Source organism: Callionymus lyra, chromosome 4 (assembly GCF_982586985.1).
Source record: "Callionymus lyra chromosome 4, fCalLyr1.hap1.1, whole genome shotgun sequence".
NCBI classification, from domain to species: domain Eukaryota; kingdom Metazoa; phylum Chordata; class Actinopteri; order Syngnathiformes; family Callionymidae; genus Callionymus; species Callionymus lyra.
This window is the reverse complement of record NC_141821.1, coordinates 26,102,629-26,124,886: the sequence shown is the minus strand read 5'-3', so window position 1 is coordinate 26,124,886 and position 22,258 is coordinate 26,102,629. Positions and strand designations below refer to the sequence as shown.

The 22,258-nt window shown below is 36.9% G+C and overlaps 1 protein-coding gene across 14 annotated transcripts in view; it reads left to right on the top strand.

The window, feature by feature from the left end:
* The window catches only part of LOC148082299 (receptor-type tyrosine-protein phosphatase delta-like), a 346,341-nt gene extending 333,752 nt beyond the window's left edge, over positions 1–12,589 (top strand). For all 14 annotated transcript variants that reach the window (XM_087789456.1, XM_087789451.1, XM_087789446.1 and 11 more), the window contains 7 exons: positions 4,086–4,371; positions 5,437–5,615; positions 6,177–6,303; positions 7,061–7,186; positions 7,502–7,656; positions 8,679–8,814; positions 9,278–12,589. In XM_087789456.1, the coding sequence (XP_087645582.1) occupies positions 4,086–4,371; positions 5,437–5,615; positions 6,177–6,303; positions 7,061–7,186; positions 7,502–7,656; positions 8,679–8,814; positions 9,278–9,346 (1,078 nt within the window). In that variant the 3' untranslated portion in view covers positions 9,347–12,589. The remainder of the gene's footprint in view (positions 1–4,085; positions 4,372–5,436; positions 5,616–6,176; positions 6,304–7,060; positions 7,187–7,501; positions 7,657–8,678; positions 8,815–9,277) is intronic.
* Positions 12,590–22,258: the final 9,669 nt, after the last annotated feature.

The following is a 22,258-nucleotide window of genomic DNA, read 5'->3' as shown; positions in this document are numbered from 1 at the left end:
ATACAGCTTCAACTGTATGATGTATGATAACCTGACTGTTTGAAATAACTAGTTTATAAGGCATTTTATGAGTTCTTAAGCATATATTAAATATATATGTAATTGTAAAACAAATGCTACTAACCTGTGCAGTTCTTATAACAGAGGGATCCTAGTAATCGGACTCTCAGTCAACAGTGTCTCGCAGTGTTTTCTATGAGACATTATGTACAAAATATAGTTATTTATTCATAGTAACTTGTTTTGTTTTTGTTATAATCAGAGGTGGAGAGTAACAAAGTAAATATGCTAATTTGGTGACAATCTTTCACAGGAAAAGTAATAGGCTGACTTGCAAATTCCGTGCTCTTGCTCGGGGCTCAAGTTTTCCGTGTGGAGTTACATTAAGAGAATTCCCATAAATTGAGTTGATGAAACATTTTGTTTCCAGGGTTCATATCTTATTATTTATTAGCTTTACACTACAACAATGGTTTCCACAGTTGTTATTTACATTTAGAATAGAAGACCGATATATATGTATTTTTCTTTCATTATTTCATTTAATTCTGTTGTCAATCTTGTAGCCTCACATGATTCTGATTCTTCAGTCTCTCAGACGTAGGTAGGTATTATAGGAATATGTTTTATTTATTGTCATGATGTCAATAATAAATACTAAAATAGATACAATTGAGTTGTTAACTCAAGCTTATGGGAAACTTCTAATATTTACTACAGTATGTTTTTTTTAGTTTATTTTCACTTCTATTCAAGTAAGATTTCACAGTACAGACACTATGAATTCATGAAATATGATGAAAATATAATGATGATTAAGGAATAGTTTTCTCGAAAAAGTACAATATATTGTTCTAAATTATAGTCATATTAAAATTATACTTTGATTCATGTCTACATTTTATGTTTTATCATTCAATAACATAATATGAACACCTATGAAAGTACATAGTCAGAGTACAATTGGGAAATCATCTAATATAGATGTAAATCTAGTAAAGATTTTTTTTTATAGATTATATAGTAAATCAAGACTTTGGTGGAGATGGAAACAAGTATACATTTTACATAATACATATTAAATAACGATTTAGGATCCGCCCAGCTGCCCTTCATCACATATCTGTGTAATGTCAGGTTTCCCCTGACAAGTCAATGTAAGGATCCAATGAAAAACTTACTGTCCTCGCCATCAATATGTGTTTGTCATGTTTCTCAAGGGTTGCCACAGCAAGTCAAAGTCTTCAACCTCATCTGCGTTGCACATTCCACACTTTTAAACCTCCCCTCCTCTGCAGGCTGCAAGCCCTTTCCTTACACTCTATTTCCCCCCCCAAAACCAAAAAAAAATCCTCCTTGAAAAACATGAATTTGACAGCTCACAAATATGCTTGCTAATAAAATGGATTGACCCCTTGAAGCAAGATCTAGTCTTGTCAGGTAATCTGATAAATGCAATCTCTCTCAGCTCCAAAGCCGTATCATCAGGATGTGTCTGTGCAAAGACATCAATCAGAGGCACAGATGTCTCTAGAAAACAGTCTGCCTTTATGGTCCAAATATGCTGTAGGGTTCCCACAGGATCATCAACGTGAAACCTGTAAGAAGGACCTGTCATCTGATGAGTTAATGCTAGTTGGTGATATTTCAAATAATGTTTCTTTATTCTCAGATTGATGCTTTTATAAGAACACGCTACCAGTTAAAAACTATTTCAGTTGATTTCTTAAACAGCCATAGAATGGAAAATGCCAGGCCTCACGTGGCAGTCGATTCTTCCTCAATCGCTTCTATGGATGAGATAAGATTTAAATCGATTAAAGTATTTCTGGCACAGTTGTCTTCTATATCTTTTTTTCTTTTTCAGAGTCGAGTTCAATATTATTTATTTAGAATATTATCACTCATTGAATCAATAGAGATGTGTAACCTTTGGTCATCTATGGGTCATGTTGACCCAGAGGCCAGAAAACAACTGTGTTTGTGGTATCCCTTGTGTTATCTCTGGGTCAAGGTGAACGACCTCCACCACTGCATATGTATTATAAACCAGGGAGGTCATTCACCTTGACCCAGAGACAACACAAGGGTTAAATAAACAACTTTTTATTTAGCTCATTGGCACAAAGAATCTGAAAGCTTACAGTCTCCAATTGATTTTTGCATTTTTAGTCTGTGTAATGAATAATAGTTGCCCAAAGAAAAAAAGGGAAAATCACAGTACAAGTTTGTTAAATATACAACTTTTCTACAAACTGGAATAGAACCCAAATGGATGAAGACACAGAATCGCCATTGACACATCACCATGAAAAAATGCTTCATGAAAATTTGAATGTAATATTTAGTGGAGGTGGCTCAAGCACCTTTTTAGGATTCCTCCTGGACGCTTCTCTCTGGAGGGTTTCTGGGCAATTTTAACTGTGAAGATACCTTGGGGGGTATTTGACATTCCAGAGACTTAGTTTCCAAAATTAAAAGGGGTAGAGAAAGAGTGGATTTTGTTCCCCTTTGCTCCTGTTGCTGCCCCCTCGACTGGACCTTGGATAGGGTTGATGATGGATGGTTGGATGGAAATGAGAAAACTGTATGAGACCACATGCGTACACACTAATGCCTGGTAGAAAGGAGAATGAAATATTACATGCTTCTGTAATGCAGCGACTATGCTATGCTGTGTGCTTGTACGACACCTGTGTGAAATATCCCTCGCCTTTCAAAAACCTCTTACGCCATTCCGGTTGAGCAAAACAATTTTAATGGGATTAATTGACGCTAGTTGCAATTTGGGTTGCCCGGCACATTAGTGGGTACTCTATAATCCGTGCTCCGCGAGCTACAGCGTTTGCTAGAAGTGCTCTTTCCAGATGCATGAGGCGGAGGTGAGAAATGACGGTCGTTCATCAACAGGCACGGATGGGTTGAAGAGCACAGGTGAGGTCGGACCGGCAGAGACAGGATTAAGGGTCTGAGAAGGGCCCTCAGATCCTTGTGTAAGCACTTTCATACAAATTGAAAAAAAAAAAAAAGTGCCTAATGGTCTGTCAGAGAGTTCTTTTAGATTCAAGTTTACAAGACTGTCTCAGCACATGTGAGAGATCACTTTGAAGAAGCAGGCAATTAATTCAATGCTCAACAGGATTTGAAGTGTCACAGATAAAAGCGTGCAACACTTCAGTACCAGAATCTAAACGTGACAAATGCTGACTAGTATTTTAGGTTTAGAGTATAAGGCAGCAGAACAAGCCAGTAGGGACAAGTCTGGGGAGTAAGCATTTTGCATTTCCTGTTCAAATACAGGCTGGAATCGCTAGGTGTGCCTAAGACGAGTCGAGCCTCGACTCCGATTGCTCAGTCCGTGACAAACTGGATTGATACATGAAATTGGCACATGCCTGTTGCCGTATGATGTTCCCAATATAGCTACTGACATAGAGAGGATGTAAAGCAAATACAGTGTATCTGCCTTTTCTTGCTGCTCTAATTCTTTTTTCTCTTTTTTTTAATATGTTTTTTGTGTGTCTCTTTGTGAAGAATTCTGATGAAATATTAAACTACTACAGAATGTTATTCATGATTCGTAACGTGACTCATATTACCTTTTACACAACTTTAATATTGCCAAAAAAAATTCTGGAACTCCTGTTGTGTTATCAGTTTTATCTTAAAATATATACTTTATTGAATATTGTTTTGATTGTTTAAGGGCTTTGTGACCCTGGTCTGGAAAAGCGCTATACAAATAAAAATAACTTACTTACTTATTTATAAGATAACTTTTCAGTGAAAATTTTACAAGTAAACAATATTCCCCCACACTTAATGAGTTTTATTTACAAACCAACAACAAACAAATCCAAAATGGATGCATAATTGGGACTGAAATAAGTCAATATGTCAGGACTTGATGTATGTTTCTAGTACTCAACGTGTATTGTTATCGCAGCTCATTAATGACATAACACTTGGAGGTTTTTGGTCACTCTGTCGATGTCTAAGTGATGCTTTTGCTTTATACATAGAGTTCTACAAATAAAATAGCATGAACTAATCTTGGGTTTTCTCTATTGTCCACTTTCCTCTAGCGCTGGGGTGGGACGCACCGGGTGTTTCATCGTGATCGACGCCATGATGGAACGCATCAAGCACGAGAAGACGGTGGACATCTACGGCCACGTGACGCTCATGCGCGCTCAGAGGAACTACATGGTGCAGACAGAGGATCAGTACACCTTCATCCATGATGCGCTCCAGGAGGCCGTCAACTGCGGCACCACAGAAGTGCCCGCCAGAAACCTCTTTGCCTATATCCAGAAGCTGACGCAGATAGAAGGTGGAGAGAACGTCACAGGCATGGAACTGGAGTTCAAGGTGAGTCCTTAAAAAAAAAAGAAAAAAAGTAATGATTCTGTTTTCACGATTTGTTTATTCTTTGGCTATTCTTTGGTTTCCTCAATCTTTTGCATTTTTCTCATGTTTATTTTACCACTGATCTAATTTTAGGTTTACATTTACATAAATATATGTATATATTAATTTAAACATAATATATATATTATACATTAATGTTCCTCCACCACAGATTATTAACCTCTCTGTGAAGATTTCTTATTAAAGACAAATATAATGAACAGTTGACATTACTAGTTACACTATCTGATGCCATGGCTTCACATATTTAGCACTATTTTAAACATACCAGAACTAATGCCCATGTGGATACAGATTTTTTTATTCTCACAATAGTCCTGATCTTGAGTTCTGGAGAGTGGAAATGATTTGTGCATTCCCGTCACAAATTAGTCGTTACCATGAGAAAAGGCAAACAAACAATTTAATATTGTACTTTATTGCCTACGTTCAAAAAACTTACTTAAAAACAAATGTAGCTGAAAAATGTATTGTATATTAAAATATAATATATTTAAAATAAATATAAATAACTTTAAAGACTTGTTTGGTTGTTAGATGTTTTATGATTTATATTAAATATGTTACAAATATTTATTTATTTTGAAACAATATTAGTAAGTAAGTAATTTTTATTTATATAGCGCTTTTCCAGACCAGGGTCACAAAGCGCTTCAAACAATCAAAACAATATTCAATAAAGTATATACTTTAAAGGTCAAGATAAAACTGATAACATAACAGGAGTTCCAGAAAATCAAGGAAAAGCCTGAACAAATAAAAACGTCTTTAGATGTTTCTTGAAGGAGTCAGTAGACTCCATATACCATCTATTAGATTACTTTTTTCTATTTGTATGTATTGTTATGTATAGGAATTTATTTCCTTTATTTAATATCAAACATTCTTTTGTTTGTCGATTTGTTGTAATGTTTGCACGTCCCCTCGTAAATGTCCCAGCATAAAATATGGCCCCTTATGATATGTGTCTGATCTTAACAAATGGCTTCTGCTTCTCTATCACAGCGTTTAGCAAACACTAAAGCGCACACGTCGCGATTCATCAGTGCCAACCTTCCTTGCAACAAGTTCAAGAACCGCCTTGTCAACATAATGCCATACGAATCCACAAGAGTGTGTCTTCAGCCAATCCGAGGAGTTGAAGGCTCAGACTACATCAACGCCAGTTTCATAGATGGCTATAGGTGAGTTGCTGTCATACACTCTTCTGCTCCCTTCATTGTCTGAAGCATTTTTGAAAGAGTCTTTCATGCCATTCATGGCAGTTTAAAGTTGAGCGAAACAATGACATCTTGCTTTGTCGGTGTATATCACATGAAATATCAGAGTTTTTCTGAGAAACTGCATACAAGGTTTATTACCCATATTTTGTGTTCAATGTAGTGTACTGGGAGAAACTCGTAATGGAAGGATTTTCCATTATTTAAAAATGGCATTACTGTATTTCTCTTTTGTCATCTGGCTCAATAATTTTACTTTTTATAGCAAATTCAATCATGTGATAGACTTCGTTTAAGAGTTGAATATTTGGATCATAGTTACATTTTAAATTATTCAATTAAGGTTAAAAGAAAATACATATTTGCTTTTTAAAAGCATTTCTATTTGTCAATAAAATAAAAGTGAGCTCTCATATAATTCTTTTACCGATTTCTTATCAAAGCTTAACATGTTTGGAAGAGTTTTCACTGTTCATTCTGCATGCATTCTAATGGTGTGTCCATGTTCTTGGGCTACTCTCACAGGCAACAGAAGGCCTACATCGCCACACAGGGCCCTCTGGCAGAAACCACAGAGGATTTCTGGAGAATGCTTTGGGAGCACAACTCCACCATTGTTGTCATGCTCACCAAGCTCAGAGAAATGGGCAGAGTACGTCTCATTTTTACCTTTTTTTTTAATCTACTTTTAGGTTTTATTTTAGAATTAACCTTCACAATTCTCATGATCAAACTTTATCTGAGTGATAATCATATTTGATATCTGACATGTCTTTACAGTAAGTTTACAACAACAGATCATATTAAAAAATCTAAGTAAAATACTCTTTAAGTCTTTAAAACGTGAGGCTTACTTTGCACCACCTTCAAACAAACTATTTCTATCTATATGGACGTTTTCGCTTTCTACCCGTCACATGAATACTATTGTAATATAATATATTTTGAAGACATTGAACTTGAACTTATTTATTTATTTCACTTTTTCAAACAAAAAAATTGTAAATTATTTGTACGTAGAAAAAAACAAAACACCAATTAAACAAAAAAGTAAAATCCCTTTTTTTTTTCATTCCTACCCCTTTTTAATTATTCTTTTGTTTGTAGCACATTACCACATATTTATACACATATATCCATACAAGAAATACAAAAATATGTGTTAATATGAAAACACTATAATAAAATGTTAATAATATTACATAATATTTGTAATATATAAGCATATGCTAAATAGGTTTGAATACACAAGATATACTTAATATACATTACTACTGTCGTCCTTGGTTCTCAAATGTCACATATACTTGTTTATAGATTTATATTTCTAACTATACTATATTGTACTATATTTTTATATTTGTTGAAACAGAATTGACTTATTGTAACCCTTTTCTTTCCACCTGTAGGAAAAGTGCCATCAGTACTGGCCAGCAGAAAGGTCAGCTAGATACCAGTACTTCGTTGTGGATCCCATGGCCGAGTACAACATGCCCCAGTACATCTTGCGAGAATTTAAAGTAACTGATGCACGGGTAAGTCCAAGAAGAAGCTTTTTAAAGAGACATTTTGTTCAACATGAATTAAATGTTCATGTTTATTTGTGATATAGAGATCAAAATGTATTTCAAGTGTTTATTAAAGAATGTCAGAGGAGTATTTAAGGGTGGTCTCTGGGTTTTACAACACATACATAAATAGGTTGGACTGTATATCTAAGCATTAGCAATCCAAATACTAAATTTCACACATTTGCCAACCACATTATTCAATATGGTGATATTTTTTTAAATTCAGCCCAGTTTAATTTAACAATAAACAAATATTAACTCCTTTCTTATCACATCCAGGATGGGCAATCTCGGACAGTCCGGCAGTTCCAGTTCACCGATTGGCCGGAGCAAGGAGTGCCAAAGTCTGGAGAAGGTTTCATCGATTTTATTGGTCAAGTTCATAAAACTAAAGAGCAGTTTGGCCAAGATGGACCAATCTCGGTCCATTGTAGGTGAGTGAGCAGCTGCTTGCAAACTATCATCGAGTAATAGATTGTCCACCTCGCTTGAGAGTAATATATATATATATATATATATTTTTTAAACTCATCATATATTGCCTCAACCGCTGAATTGGCATCATGCGATGTAGAATCTATTACTTAATCAGCAAAGAAAGAATGCATTTAAGCAAAAATATTTAACAGTGAGTATGATCGTATTTGAATAAATACAGGTGATGAGTTGATGATGTTGTATCATGAAACAGTTTGAAAGACTACTGGACGGCACCCTCAGTGAAAATGATGCCAGGTTTCACTGAGACCCCTCAAAGACTTAACAATAAGGGCAGATATTAAGAGACAGAAAGCCACGAAAACATTTTGGCTTTGCGGGGAAAAGACTCCTAGAATCTCCTCATCACACTCCGAGTCAATTGGTTAATTTATTTTCCACTAAAGTGAAGCTAGAAAGTTATTCCTCTTTAGAAAGCCGCAGATTATGTATAACTATTGCTTGGTATAGAGCTCTTGAGGAGGACCATACAAATTCCCACATAGTGTTGATTTAAATGCTTTTAACTGATGACTTGAACAAAACAAAAACATGTTGTGTTGGTTCACAATCCAAAGATGGACAGTGTGTTAACTTGTCAGATTTTGCTTGTCGATATGTTCCATTATAATTGAAACTAACAAAGGAAATACCCAATCATCCTTTTCCTGTTACTGTCATATGAAATCCATATTGAAACATTTTTGGTTAAAAACGAACTAAACTGTCATAAAACACTGACATATCATATAAGTTTGTAATTAAACAATTATAGCTTCCATCATTCTTTTGGTAATAATATGGTTCAAGTGTAATTTATTATTAGGTCCAACTTAATAAACGTAGTTTCTCTCTGACACCTTTTAAATAGTTATTAACGTTATTCAGTCTTGTAACAAAGTGGTAAATGAAACAGGAGTCAAATTTGCGCTCGGAATTACTTGACAATGAAGATGATTCTGATTTGTTTCTTCGGCAGCGCGGGAGTCGGGAGAACAGGAGTTTTCATTACACTCAGCATCGTCTTGGAGCGAATGAGATATGAGGGCGTCGTAGACATCTTTCAGACGGTAAAAATGTTGCGGACGCAAAGACCGGCGATGGTGCAGACAGAGGTGAGTAAATATTTTATATTTCTTTAAACTTTTCTCTTTTCCTCTCTGTTTGTCATGTGGTCTCTTATTTCATCGTGTAATTATCCATGATTAACCTGCTGCAAACCCAAACCTTTAGCTGTTTTACTTTTAATGTGGATCATAAGGTCAATAAAGGGAAAACATTTTTCAACACTTTTTGATTGTAAACGGGTTCGTGTTGCCTTTCAAAAAAATATGTTTCCTTCATGAAGGTTAAATCTCATGATATCTTGACTTAAATCATATTTTGTTGGCTAATATGCTGGAAGACTAAACACTCTTGGAACACTTTCAAATTGAGTCCATTCCTGTGGCAATGTGGCAATTTCAACTGTGATTATTTGAATAATTCATTAAAAAAAGGGAAATAATTGTTTAGAACTTGCATCTAGACATTGATGAAAGCTTATCTTTGCTAACATGGTGTTTCCTTCATATGCAGGATCAATACCAGTTTTGTTACAGAGCTGGTCTGGAGTACCTGGGAAGCTTTGACCACTATGCAACGTAAAATCCATGAGTGGGAGAAATCGAAAGCGGAGGGCCGTATCGATGGAAAACCCAGTGCGCCTCTCTACTGAGCCATAAATTACTGCTTGAGAAATGGACTCATACTAAACATGTTCATAAGTGTTGGATGTGAGACATAAGTTGACAAAAAAAAAGAAAAAAAAAGAAAAATATAATTCCCAGAGGACCAACTGTTTCCTGACCGTGAAAAAGTACAATGATGCAGACCGGTTGAATCCGGACTTTGGCAGGATCTCTGGTGCTTCGAATATTCTCTCTGTGAACTCGGAGAAAGCAACAGAAAAAAGTCAATGAGAGCATCGGAGAAGCAGCAGTGATTATGAACCATTATGAGCGGCGTTGGATGCACACGGAATCGCAGAGGAGTGGACTTGATGCGCAATGTTAAGACATCAGATTCACGAGATTTCAAAACATGATGCTGCTGGATCCAATACAGCACTACGGACTACTAATAGTAATAATGAATAAACAACCATTTCTCTCACGGTTCTGCATTGAATTTTGGAAACAGGGACAGTAAATATGAAAAAAATATAAATATTAATTTAGTTTTTTAGTATTTTATTAAAACAAATGTTTGTTTTCTGTTTTGTTTTTTATTTTGTGACTTTTTTTAACGAAAAAAAAGAAAATCACTTTTGTCTGAAGTGATTAAAAAAGCAATGTTTCTGTTTTATGGTCAAACTCTTCTGATGCTTTTTTACATCATAATTTGTCCCCATCGTTTTGTTATGTAAGGAAATTAACTCTATGAAAATTGAACTCTATATAGAAATATATTTTAACTTTTTTGAGTATTTTCAATCAATCTCCCATACACTGGGGGTTCGTGGAATCAACAGGGATGAGCAAAGTATGAAGTTGCTGCTACCAATTATATCAGTTCTTCCTTGTCAGAATGATGATGAGTGAGTTTAATTCGATCAGAAGTTAAATATATATTGTAAATATATGGTGCAGATTATATATATATGTATATATATAGATATATGTATATATCTATATATATATATTCCTAAATATAACGAGAACGTTAAAAGTTATTGTCTATGAGAGTGTGCTGTGGGGAAAAGAATTGATTCTTCACTGGAATGCACATCAGTTGGACAGACTTGTATTCTGATTCTGTGTGTCTTTTCTGTGCAATAAATACGTGTTTTTTAGATAGTGGGTTTTATTACATGGACGCGTGTTCACTCATGAGATTGTGATTCCCCTGTTGGGAAAATGGTGCAATACTGTGACCGGGAGGTCTCACAGCTGCACCCACCACTTTGCGTAACAGAGGAACGTACAAAGACATCACTGTCCTGGTTGTTTTTTCCCTTCATTTCACATTTAGAGTGCCTTATATTTCTGCCTGTTTTTATAATGGTTGTTTGTTGTATTCAAATGTTGAATCTATTAGCAGTAAAAACTCACCATTTCACATTTAATTTTGAAAAAACGACAAGAAGATCATATATGCAAATAAGGACATTTTGGAAGCTCATGTTTTTCATTTTCCGTGGCCTTTTGTGGAAATTAGAATCAACCCATTTCATATCAGAAGCAAAATGCATGCTTGGACTTGAGAACGTTACATTTAATTCATGAGCTTCTTTAATAATTCAACACAAAGCTTCATATACATTGACGCTTCATTCACTTCGAACTACAGACTCTATTTGTCGGAACAAATTGCAGCCAAAATAAGCAAGAACCTGACATTGGCAGTGTGTCCACCAGATTTCGAGGATCCATGATGTTTGCGTCTTTGTGTTTGTATCTCCTGGGTAGAGTTGTTGGATGTGCATTCCAGGGGCTTTCTTTCCCTTGAACTTGCGGAGTTGGTTCTTCACGAAAATGTCCACATTCATGTCTACAATCACATCAGCACAGATTTCCTGCCTTTTTTTTTTTACATTAATTTATTTCAGTTGTACTATACTTTGAATGTGTTTAAACATGTTTTAGACCGATTGTCCAAATGGAACAATTAATAATTGTCTAAAGCTCGACATGCTTTACAAAAAAGACACATGGAGTAACTTGCTTCTTGTCACTTCAAACTTTAACGAAGAGTTTGAAAACAATACAAGTCATGTTCCTTGTCCATAACACCGGTTTGGGGCACAATGAAAGGAGAAGGGTTGGTAACATGGTAAACAATGTCATCCCTCTTTTTTTTATAAATGATTTTGAAGTGGCAGATGCTAATAACCCAACAAAGGCTAGAGTCATAGGACCTTGATAATAATTGTGTTTTGTTCTGCAGCAACACTTGAAAGAATTGAGCAAAATCATTCAAATAAAAGTTAGTGATTTAGTAAAAAGGCTTAAATTGACCAAAGGAAGACTGTCTAGCCAGTATCAAATTAATACATTGCGTCATAAACATATGGCCAAATACAATTTCTTCAATCATCTGGTTAAAAACAATGGGATTAATTTCCCATAGATATATAAACAACTATTATCATGACAGTGGCCATAGGATAATTGGCCTGCGAAATAAATGTATGAATATTTATCTGAAATGTAGCTCATCCTACCATCTTTAGGCATATTTCCTTACCCACGACGCTTTTAATTTTCAACTTCATTCACCATGCCCGAAGTGAATGACTGCAGGAGGCCTGTAGCCAGCCTGGTAGAAAGATTTGCACTTTCTCTATCTTTGTACTATGCACTGCCCTATTGATTCTCAACCCAATAATCTATTACTTGAAACGATTCATAAGTATCCTTCTATGTTTGCTCTCTGTGTATGTAAATAACACACAAAAAAGGAATTCTCTTCAAACTCTTCAAAAAGACTTAAAAAAGAAAAAAAATACATCTGTGGCAAAAAAGAGCATCGATTCTGGTGCCATGGTGAACGCAGCAAATGACGTCCCCCTTTCATTTGTTCTTGTGGCTTTGCCATTCAAGCTATGAGTGTCATTAACAGAAATAAACGTTGTGTTCTCTGCTCACTATCTATCTATCGTCTGGATGCATAGACTGAAGATTAAAATTACAAAATTGTAAAAGAAAAAGGCTTGTTCAAAAGATCTTAAAAATACCTCTGATTAGTTAGTGTAAAAAAAAATGTTTCTTTATCAGAATGAAAGGAGTGCTTTTTATTTTCTTACTTCAGTTCCATTGGCGAAAGGAGTCTGTATGAAAATCAGTTATTTGCTGACAAAAAGTTCCATTTGTTATAAATGAATTCTATTAAAAAATGTCAGTGTTATGCCTCAGTGTCGCTTGCTTCCCTCCACCTCACTTTGACTAGAAAAGACTGATGAAGCTATTTTACACCTGATTTCTCCGACTTCTGCAAATAATCAACTCAACTCATGTGAAAGACAAAACAAAGTGGCAAATTCCTACTTTATTTCTACTGACTACATTGAGACCTAATGACGTCCTTTGGCCGACGATGCAGCAGCATCTCCTGCTAGTCAAGGCGACAGTACCATGGGATCATCCGATGGGAATGTGAGGAGAAGAGTCCATGGTACGTTTACCAAATGGCCGAATGCCAAGCGAGTCTGAGGCGCAACAACATACCTGGTGATGTCTCAGAAGAAGCAGAGAAGGGAAGCTTCTAGCTCTGGCTGCAAAGGAATGATAAGACTTGAGAAAATTGAAAGGCCACATGTCAACGTTACTATCGAAATCCAGCTTCAAGGAGCGGAACGCAGGCGCCTTGGCTGCAGCCCCACCATTCTCAGATGTTCTGGTAATCAAAGAGGAAAAGCATAACTGAAAGATGGCTCCCAAATGCAGGTGTTGCAGCTGAGACCTTTGGGTGCCGCCGGGAATGTATTGAGAAGAAAATACCTGGCAGACGCCACTATTTGCCAGTGAACAAACAAAATAGATCTAAGTACGTGCTTCATGGCTGTAACACCGACAACTGTGATTCTGGAGAGATGCTTACTTTTGGCATTTTGGTTGTTTTAAATCAAGTTAACTAGAGTGGTGACCATTTCTGAGCACAAAACACAGATGCCAGGCAACTTCAGTGGTTTTGAGTTTTGCTTACTTTTTAGTCCAAAAGGTTTTTCTTTGGAATATATCTTTACCAATATTTGTTTCAAGGTCTAATCACTTATATTTGTAAAATGTAAGCTTGCCCATTCAAACCTTGATAATAAAAATGTTGTAAGTGATCACACATTTAAAGGGCAAATAATGTGAAAACCCCAAACTTTTTCGTGACTCACTCACATGTTTCAAATGTTGAAGTCTTTCTATCCAAGAGGCAGTAAGTCTCTTATCATGACCATGTTTTAAACTTGTTACTTTATAAAATTCTCCCCCGTCAGAAATCTCGGCGAACAAGAGGTTACAAGAACGGAGCCTATTATGACATAATAATGGGCTTTGCTCCTCCTGCTTCTTTCTTTATATAACAATATAGTCCCTTAGAGGTGGAGAAATCTGGGATTAATGATGCTAAGTGACAACATCTTTTTCCTGGTGTTACCCTATATTTGTTTTTGTATCAAAAACATGTTTTCTATAGGTTTTTCTATATGGCTAGCACGATAGCCTCACAGTAAGAAGGTTGCCGATTCCCTTCCAGGTCGTGAGGGAGCGCCAACTTGTAACCTTTCTATGTGGATTGTGTATGTTCTCCCTGTATTATGTGAGTTTAATCAACAAATCATTACCTAAATACAACCAGGGTGGCATTTTTTGGGGGGAGGGAAGCATGATCCAAAAATATGGGCAACAATGAGCTCGAAGGCTCAGGTGCAATGTGTCAGTCACGCACTGACACACTCGGAGTGTCACTAACAGTTAGAATGGAAAAAAAGGAGGGGTTGTGAGCAGTGAAGCTGTTCGGTATTAGGTGACGGTTCACCTCCAAGTCGAAGGAGGGAGGAAACAAGAGATCCTTCATACAGCGTTCCAATGTTTCCTATTTCTGTGAAATAGCTAATAAAAACAAGTGGTCAGTTTTGTACCATTGTCATTTGTATCCAATTTAAGAAATAATCAAATAAGAGAAACGAGCGAAGGATAAACCTATGCATTTATGACTACGTTCTCTTTGACGTAAAAACCGAGGTTAATGAAAAATGCGGAAAAGTAACCTTAGTGACAACAGATAGTGTGTTGAGCACATTATTGAAGGCAGTAACCAAGGAGATGAACATATATATTTATATATGTGAACTAGCTCAGTCTGAAAGATGTCAGTCTCAGGTAAGGGACACTTAACAGAGTCAATAACAGAGGGTCATTTTCAGTAGTAGTTGAGTTGATGTCCATACGTATGTCAAATTGGAAAAAAAATAGCAAAGTCCTATCCTCATGTCACAAAACAGTCCAGAAGACTGAAGTTGCATGGGAGCGAGTAAGGATCTAGCGATGAGCTTAATGACTGGGAACACCATTGATAAGCAAGAGATTTAAGCAAGAGGAATTTATGAAGGCTGAACAGGAGAGGTAGACAGCAGTACTTACTCGTCTCACTACTATTTTGCATTCACTGGCAGTTTGTCATCCAATTTTTGCTTAACAGACTTTTACCTTTTTGCTCTGCACATCTGTGCCCGGCAGTGATAACTGATCATTATAGACTTTGGGACATGAGCCACGACGCAGGAAACTGTATTTACTAAACAATAGTGATGGGTTGATGCTGCATCAGTTGTATCATGATACAGTGTCTTCATTTAGGAAGGTCCACCAGATGGGATGCTCTACTTTGTAATCTCTGGTTCTGATTGACTATTCCAGGGTGTCAAGGGTGCCATCTAGTGCCCTTGAAACATTGTCTGGACAGTACCTGAATTGATGAACCAGTGCTTCTATGTTGTCAGGTGATGGCCTGGCTACACATTTGACAATGAATTTATTTTTCACCTTTTCTTAAATAATTGGAATTTGATGTAAAATTATTTAATTACATTATTAAATGAAAACAATTCAATGTTTCAATATAAACATTGTTAAATTGAATTTCAAAAATACTTATAATAGTTAAATGTCTAACATTGCATTAAAAAATAGATTTAAAAAAAAGAGATTTATAAAGAGCTTTTATTACTTAAATTAGTTAAGCAATGATGATGAACATTTGTTCTGACAGTTGGGTCGGTCAAATATTTTATTAGTCTTCTGTAACACATCTTGTATTTTTGCTTTTACCATTATGTTCTCCAAACTACACAACTTCTCTAATAATACCGTTAACTCAAACTATTTCTTTATTTTGACCGTTATCTTGGCAGTGTGGTTCCATGGTCGCATTTCTGCCCTGAATTCTTTTGATACTCAGTTCCCTTGAAGTAGCCTTAAGTTTCCTCCACAGAAAGACAGAATAAAATGTCCCTCTATCCAAGAGGACACAGACCTTCACCTTTATTCTACCAATAGTCCTTCCAATATTTGTGTTACACTAGATCCTCCAGAGACCCCCAAGCCCAGTCCCAAGGAGTCTGTTTTCCTTTACCACTTGCCTTCAAAATTAAATGCCAATTGGGGAATTCCTGAAAAGTGTTGCTTGGCAGCCAATGAAGAATAAAGAACCCGAAAAAAAACAACAACTAGTCAATTTCACTGAGCACATAAATTATCCTATCAGGGGAAGAAACGGGAGCTATAATTTACCGGCCTGTTGACAGGTTGTTATTGCAATCTTCAGCAATAACACACATCTAGTTCAGTGCTCAGCTTCAATCTTTGATACTCGGCTGCACCACAAAAGAAATAAGTACCCTGCGTCCATTTCTGACCTCATAGGACACAATGTCAATTATTCCGTGTATGGCTTTCTGGATAATTTGTTCCCTCATCAAACCAAATGACCCGTGCATCAGGAAGTAACCGGAGCTGGATCCTGGGACAGACACGGGCAAAAACAATTCGACTAGAGCTCTAGTCGTCACTTGTGGGATGCAGAAAAGAATAATGAACATACTTTATGCTTGGCTGACGTAAAGACAACATCCACTCCACCAGCGACTGCAGCAATATTAAAGTCTTCAAGTCAAATATTAATACCAGAGCCTAGCTCTTAAAGCAGTTCACAGAGGAGGTGGCTTCAGCAGCCGGCTATAATTAAAATGTCATGAAATGTAGTTGTTTTTTCCTTCATCTGGGAGTTGCTGCACTGTGCGTGGAAACACTGCAGACAGTGGATGGAGGCGCTCCTAAGCACGCCATTCCCTCCAAACAGCTACAGCTGTTTGTGCATATACTGTACATCCGGATGTGTGTGTTGTTTTGTGTCTGTATTTAAACATCTAATGCCCATATACAGGTTATTAAGCTGCTGAGTGATTATGACTACGATGAGCTATTGTGGAAGCCTGAAGGGTGTAATGCATTATGAGCATATTCATAACACATTATTATAAGCATCAAATAAAGCAACGTTTAACAAAGGTTCATGAATTATTGTACTATAATTTTATTTATTTGATTCTAAACTCAGAATGTTTATATTGTATGCCAAATTGATGGCTGTATTTTAAATAGTATAGGTTGATGAGGCCTCTTGAGGCAGTTGATGGTGTATCACAGGGGTAGGGAACCTGGTCCAGAAAGAGCCGCAGTGGGTGCAGGTTTTCGTTCCAACCATTCAAGAGGACACATTTTATCCAATCAGGTGTCTTAGGAGTGTAATCAGTTGATTGTCAGTCTGGTGTTGCTTGTTCAGCTGAAACCTCATTGGTTAAACTGTATATGCTTGATCGGTTGGAACAAAAACCTGCACCCACTGCGGCTCTTTCTGGACCAGGTTCCCTACCCCTGCTGTATCATGATACAGTTTGAACGACCACTAGATGGCACCCTCGGTGAAAATGATGCCAGGTTTTATTGAATTAGTAGATCAGAGCCAAAGATTATTAAGTAGAGAGTGACATCTAGTGGTCTTTTTAAATGAAGACACTATATCATTAAACAACCGATGCAGAATCATGAGGCCTCATCAACCCTTCACTACATTCTGTTCGGAGCTCTGGCTTGACTACCTAAAGTCAGTCCTAGAGTTGTTCTGAACCACTCCTTTTATAGTTTGGCTGTGCATATCAGGCTTTGGCCCTGTCAAAGATCAACTGGTCAAGAGTGTCTGAAGCCGAGTTTCTATCCAGGGTCTCTTTAATTACATTTTTTGGGGGGGAATGCAAATAGCTTAACTTTGGTGATCTGGCCTTATCAAATTGGACTGGACAACAATAAAAATGTCCAGTCAGAGAGGGGACATATTCCTCTTCTGCTGCTGTGAAAACAGAAGTTCAACAGTGTGACTGTTAACAACGTTAATGGTTTTGGACTCTGCCAAGACTAAAGAGGGTCACTAAGAGATTCAACATTATAGTCGAGAGGCCCTGCTAAGAAACCATTTATACAAGAAAATATTTACTTTAAATCATGCAATGAGCAACAATGAGATCAACAAACATGTTTTAATATTGTATATATTCTCTAGGTATTAGAGTGTAATAAAGCTTTTACTGTGCTGGATAAGAGCTAAAAAGTCAAAGCACTCTCATGTAAATGTAAAAATATACATTTTATTGTTTTGCTCTATTGCTCACCATTTCCTTTTTTCAATTTTTAATGAAATTGGAACCGAGTGCTTTAAAGCACTGGCTCTGTCGATGATACATTGCAGAGTGGATCTTCCCAGATTCGGCGCAGTACTGCATCCTGTTTACAGGTAGGATTAGTCTAATTGAAGTGTCAGGCTGAAGAAACTGTGGAAGCATGCTGGTTAATGTCGGGGTATAGCACATGCTCCACTTGGTTCATGATGATGGTGATGAGGAGGAGTTTTCACATCACTGCAGGCATAAATGTGTCTCCTTATGGGTCTTGTGTTTTTTCTCCTTCATTTTTCTTTCATCTAAATAACACATTCAGACACGATCATAATGATGCTTGAAGAAAAATATAGGATTTATCGCAACTGTGTGTATATTACCTATGATTTATATTTCTCTTCTTTAACTATAAGTGCAACCTTCCGTTTTCCTTTGTTCCCTACAGTAGAGAAGTCACCCATTTTATTAACGCGAACGTTCCTCCTCTATTGTTTATTTCACAATAGTGTACTTAGTGTGCAAAAAATTAATAAAATAAAACAAATAAAGGAACAAAATACTGTAACTCCATGAAAAAACAAAGGCAGAATAAATACTTCTCAAAGCGTATGAAGGTCCAGTACCAAGTTTATCGATAACATTCAGGTGCTGATTCCAATCTCCCCGCAGCTGTTCTCGGAAACATCAGGAACTGCCAAATAACTGAAAGCCGATATTTCCGAGTTTCTGGATTCCAAAAGTGTCTCACTTTATTAACAGTTGTATAGAGGGAATAAAATGACGTTGAACAACATTGTGTACTCAGCAGCACTTATCTACTCTTGTCATGCTGGTTGTGTAGTACTCGGACCGTTTGTCACTCAAATCCTGTACCTTCAAATATAACAGGAAGAGAGGATGGTTGTACTTTAGATTAAGTTGTTAGAAAGGTTATTTCGCCAGGAGCTTCCAATTTTTATCGAAGTAGTTTCTCTACTTCAAATAAGACAAATAGATAATGTAATAGATTACTGTGGAGTGACCCGGAGGCCTACAAACAATTGTGTTTGTGGTTTCCCTTGTGTTGTGTCTCGGTCAAGGTGAACAACCTCCCTGGCTACATTTTCAGTGGTGGAGGTCGTTCACTTTGACCCAGAGAAAACACAAGGGATACTACAAACACATTTGTTTCCGTGCCTCCAGGTCACCTTGACTCTGAGATAAAACAAGGGTTAAATACAATCAAACCATTGTACCATTCATTTATTTCTGACCCATTTCATAAATTGATTAGTATGATTCCAGTTAAAACAATGTATTAGGATAAATACATTTTTACATTTTTTTTTTTCTGTAGAAAACAATTTCAATAAGCATTAAGTGACATTGATAAGGTTGGTCTAAGCCTACGGGTTTTTCCCCTCTCAATTGTCAATTAACTAAATGCATGTGGTATTGGCTCCCTTCGCCTTCATCCATTATGGAGTCACCCCTCAGAACACTGCCCTGTTGCGTACAACTGCTGAGTCATGATATTTGATGATCAGGTCAGACTCTAAATGCTGCCTGAGTGATTAAGCACTTATTTCACTTAGAGGGGCAGTTGTCAAGGTAACAACCTCTGGTTGTTCCCTAGATACCTCGACCCAGTGAATCCAACCACCACACACTTATCCAGCCACATGGAAAAATGCATTTATATCAGGAAATCATCATTTGTCACATTTGTCTGAACATTGGAGCAAGCACTTGCACTCACAAGTGCTTAACTGTGAAATATAATTTCATTTCGATTTTCACAGAATAACCTTAATCTGAGGCTGCAAACTATATTCATTGCACAACATGAATATAATGACCACAAATGGCATTCTGTCAACCTCCAGTTAGTTTCTCGTTTCAGCCACGATTAACCATGAAGCAGTTTATGCATGCAATAACGAAGCTTCGTGAAACAGTATCCTAACTTCTAAAGACCACTAGATGTCACTCTCTGCTTTATATTCTATTTCTATTGTGGGGAAATTACAATTTTACTGGAATCAGTCACTTGATTAACTGGTTATGTTTCATATTTAATTAAAATTAAATAATCATTGCCATCTTGCATTAAAATCCACATGCTCAGGTCAGGTCTAGTCTACAGTCACACTGAGAGAGTCAAAACAATCTCCTGATGTGCCAGCTAGTCTCTGCTCAAGGACAGACATCTGCGTAAGTCAACCGATAAACCAATTCTTTCTAGAAGAAATCAACTCCAGTAACTTTCCACCAGACTATCAAAGCTTGTCTATTGCATCACCCTTAACTTTGAAATTACGTACAGTATAACTGATGTTTTTTTCACTGTTTATTTTGAATCTGTCTGTATGGTCCCCTTGAGGGCTCTTAAAGGTGCCTTTACTTAAAATGTTTTACCATTGAACACTTTACATTTTAGTTAAATTTAGATCAATAAATCACATCATTAGAAGACAAAGATCCTTCATCACTCTACTGTATTTGCTTCAATAATCATCTCAGAAAACAACATAACAAAGTGATTTGATATCTTGACAAACATATGCTTGCCATATCCCATAATGTAGCCTCCAAGACATCATAGGCAAGGCAGATGTTCTCTTTTTTCATTAGCAGGATTACGGACATTAAAAGACATCGAGAGAGTGTGTGGCAGAGGGAAGCCAAGCAAGAATGTCAACATTTGTTCTTTTTGCATACCATCAGATTGTGAACATTAACCTTTGTGTGTACAAGCCGGAGACTTGGATTATCTTGGGGGGATTGGGGGTAGGGGGGGATCACATTAAAAATCTAATTAAAATGGGGTAATCATGCTTTGCCCGAGGACTGAGGATTGCAGAGGGGTTGGGGGGGTTCAAAAGAGGAAACGCTCACAAGTTGAATCCGCCTGAAGAACAATATATCGGCTTGTCTTGATGCCTCCGAGCATAATTAAATGATCCCAGAGTTTTAAAGAAGGTCTCTTCTTATTTCACTTTTTGATTCATCAGATTATTTACTGGCTCTTTCTTGAACTGAAATAATAAAATCGGAATCAGAAAAGCATTTTGTTTGTTAAGTACAGGAGTTCTGGGGGGGGGGGGGGGGTCAGGAGTGCGAGGGGTCAGCTGCTATCCTGCCTGCACGCCTTAATGTTCTGGTCACGTCTGTGAAGATTCTCATTCATTCAGGTCATGGTTATTCAAGGGGTTCCAAAGCGAGGCGACTGGAGACAGTCATTTCAGATAGGAAGTGAATTCAGCGCGGAAGTGGTTTCAGGCGGCGGGTTCCATATGAGTTGGCGATGTATTTATAGAGCTGATATCGGGGCGCACTATTTGAAACCACCTCTGTCATACATCCGATTATAAACATGACCTTTATTTGTATCATACGAGACAATGTGATGCAAGTTAATCAAACGGGGGTATAAGCTTAAATATTCAGAGCGATGTATTCGGTTTCTTTATAAGTAGAAACTACACAGCCTGACATTAAATGAAGAGTTGTGCTTTCAAGCAAATTTGGGCAGATATGGAATTCTCTAATGATACGTGTCAAGTTACTTCAATAATAAATAACTTGTTTTAAAAGCTGTAATGCGCGTCAGCACAGGCAAATACACAGTTGTGATTTTCTAAAGAAGAAAATAACTTGTCAAGGTCAAGTTTTGAGATCCGAGTCAACATCTTTTTCAACAGAAATGCATGAGTGATCCAGAAGTACATCAAGTTAAACAGTTACAAATAACTATGATAGTTGCAAATTCTTCTTTTAGTTTAAATTTAAAAGCATTATGATTAAGCATAAAAACTAAATCAGCTTCCAGTCTCTCGCAGCATGTTTCAAGCACAAGGAGCTGCGTGTACACAGGCTTTTTTCCCCACCTCTGTTTTTGCAAAGGGAACAGTGAGCAATAGCTGATGGTTGGATAACACTGCTTACGTGCCCCTCTGTGTAAGTAGAGTACAGATGTAAGATGGCAGCAATCCAAGAAGAGCCTTGTAAATAATGTGTACCAATGATGCTGCCTCCTAGTGGAAAGAGACGGGCGCTCCTTTACACAAAATGAAAACATGTCTTATTACGGAAAAAGAAACACAATTTAAGTTTTAATTTCCTCACTGGTTTAACAATTCAAGGTTTAAAAGTGAGGAAGTCAACAATTAGGAAACAAAGGTTTTTATATTCATGCACCACTTCTATGACATTCCAATCCAAAGTGGACACTACTGGAGAAGTTTGATCCACTTCTTATGAATGGAAAAAAACATTAGTTTTGTCTTGTCAGCAGTGAGAGGCAGTTTACATTCAAAAGTGAATGTTGTACAGTAGCACACACTTTCTGAAGGGAATTGACAGCCTGTCCAAGA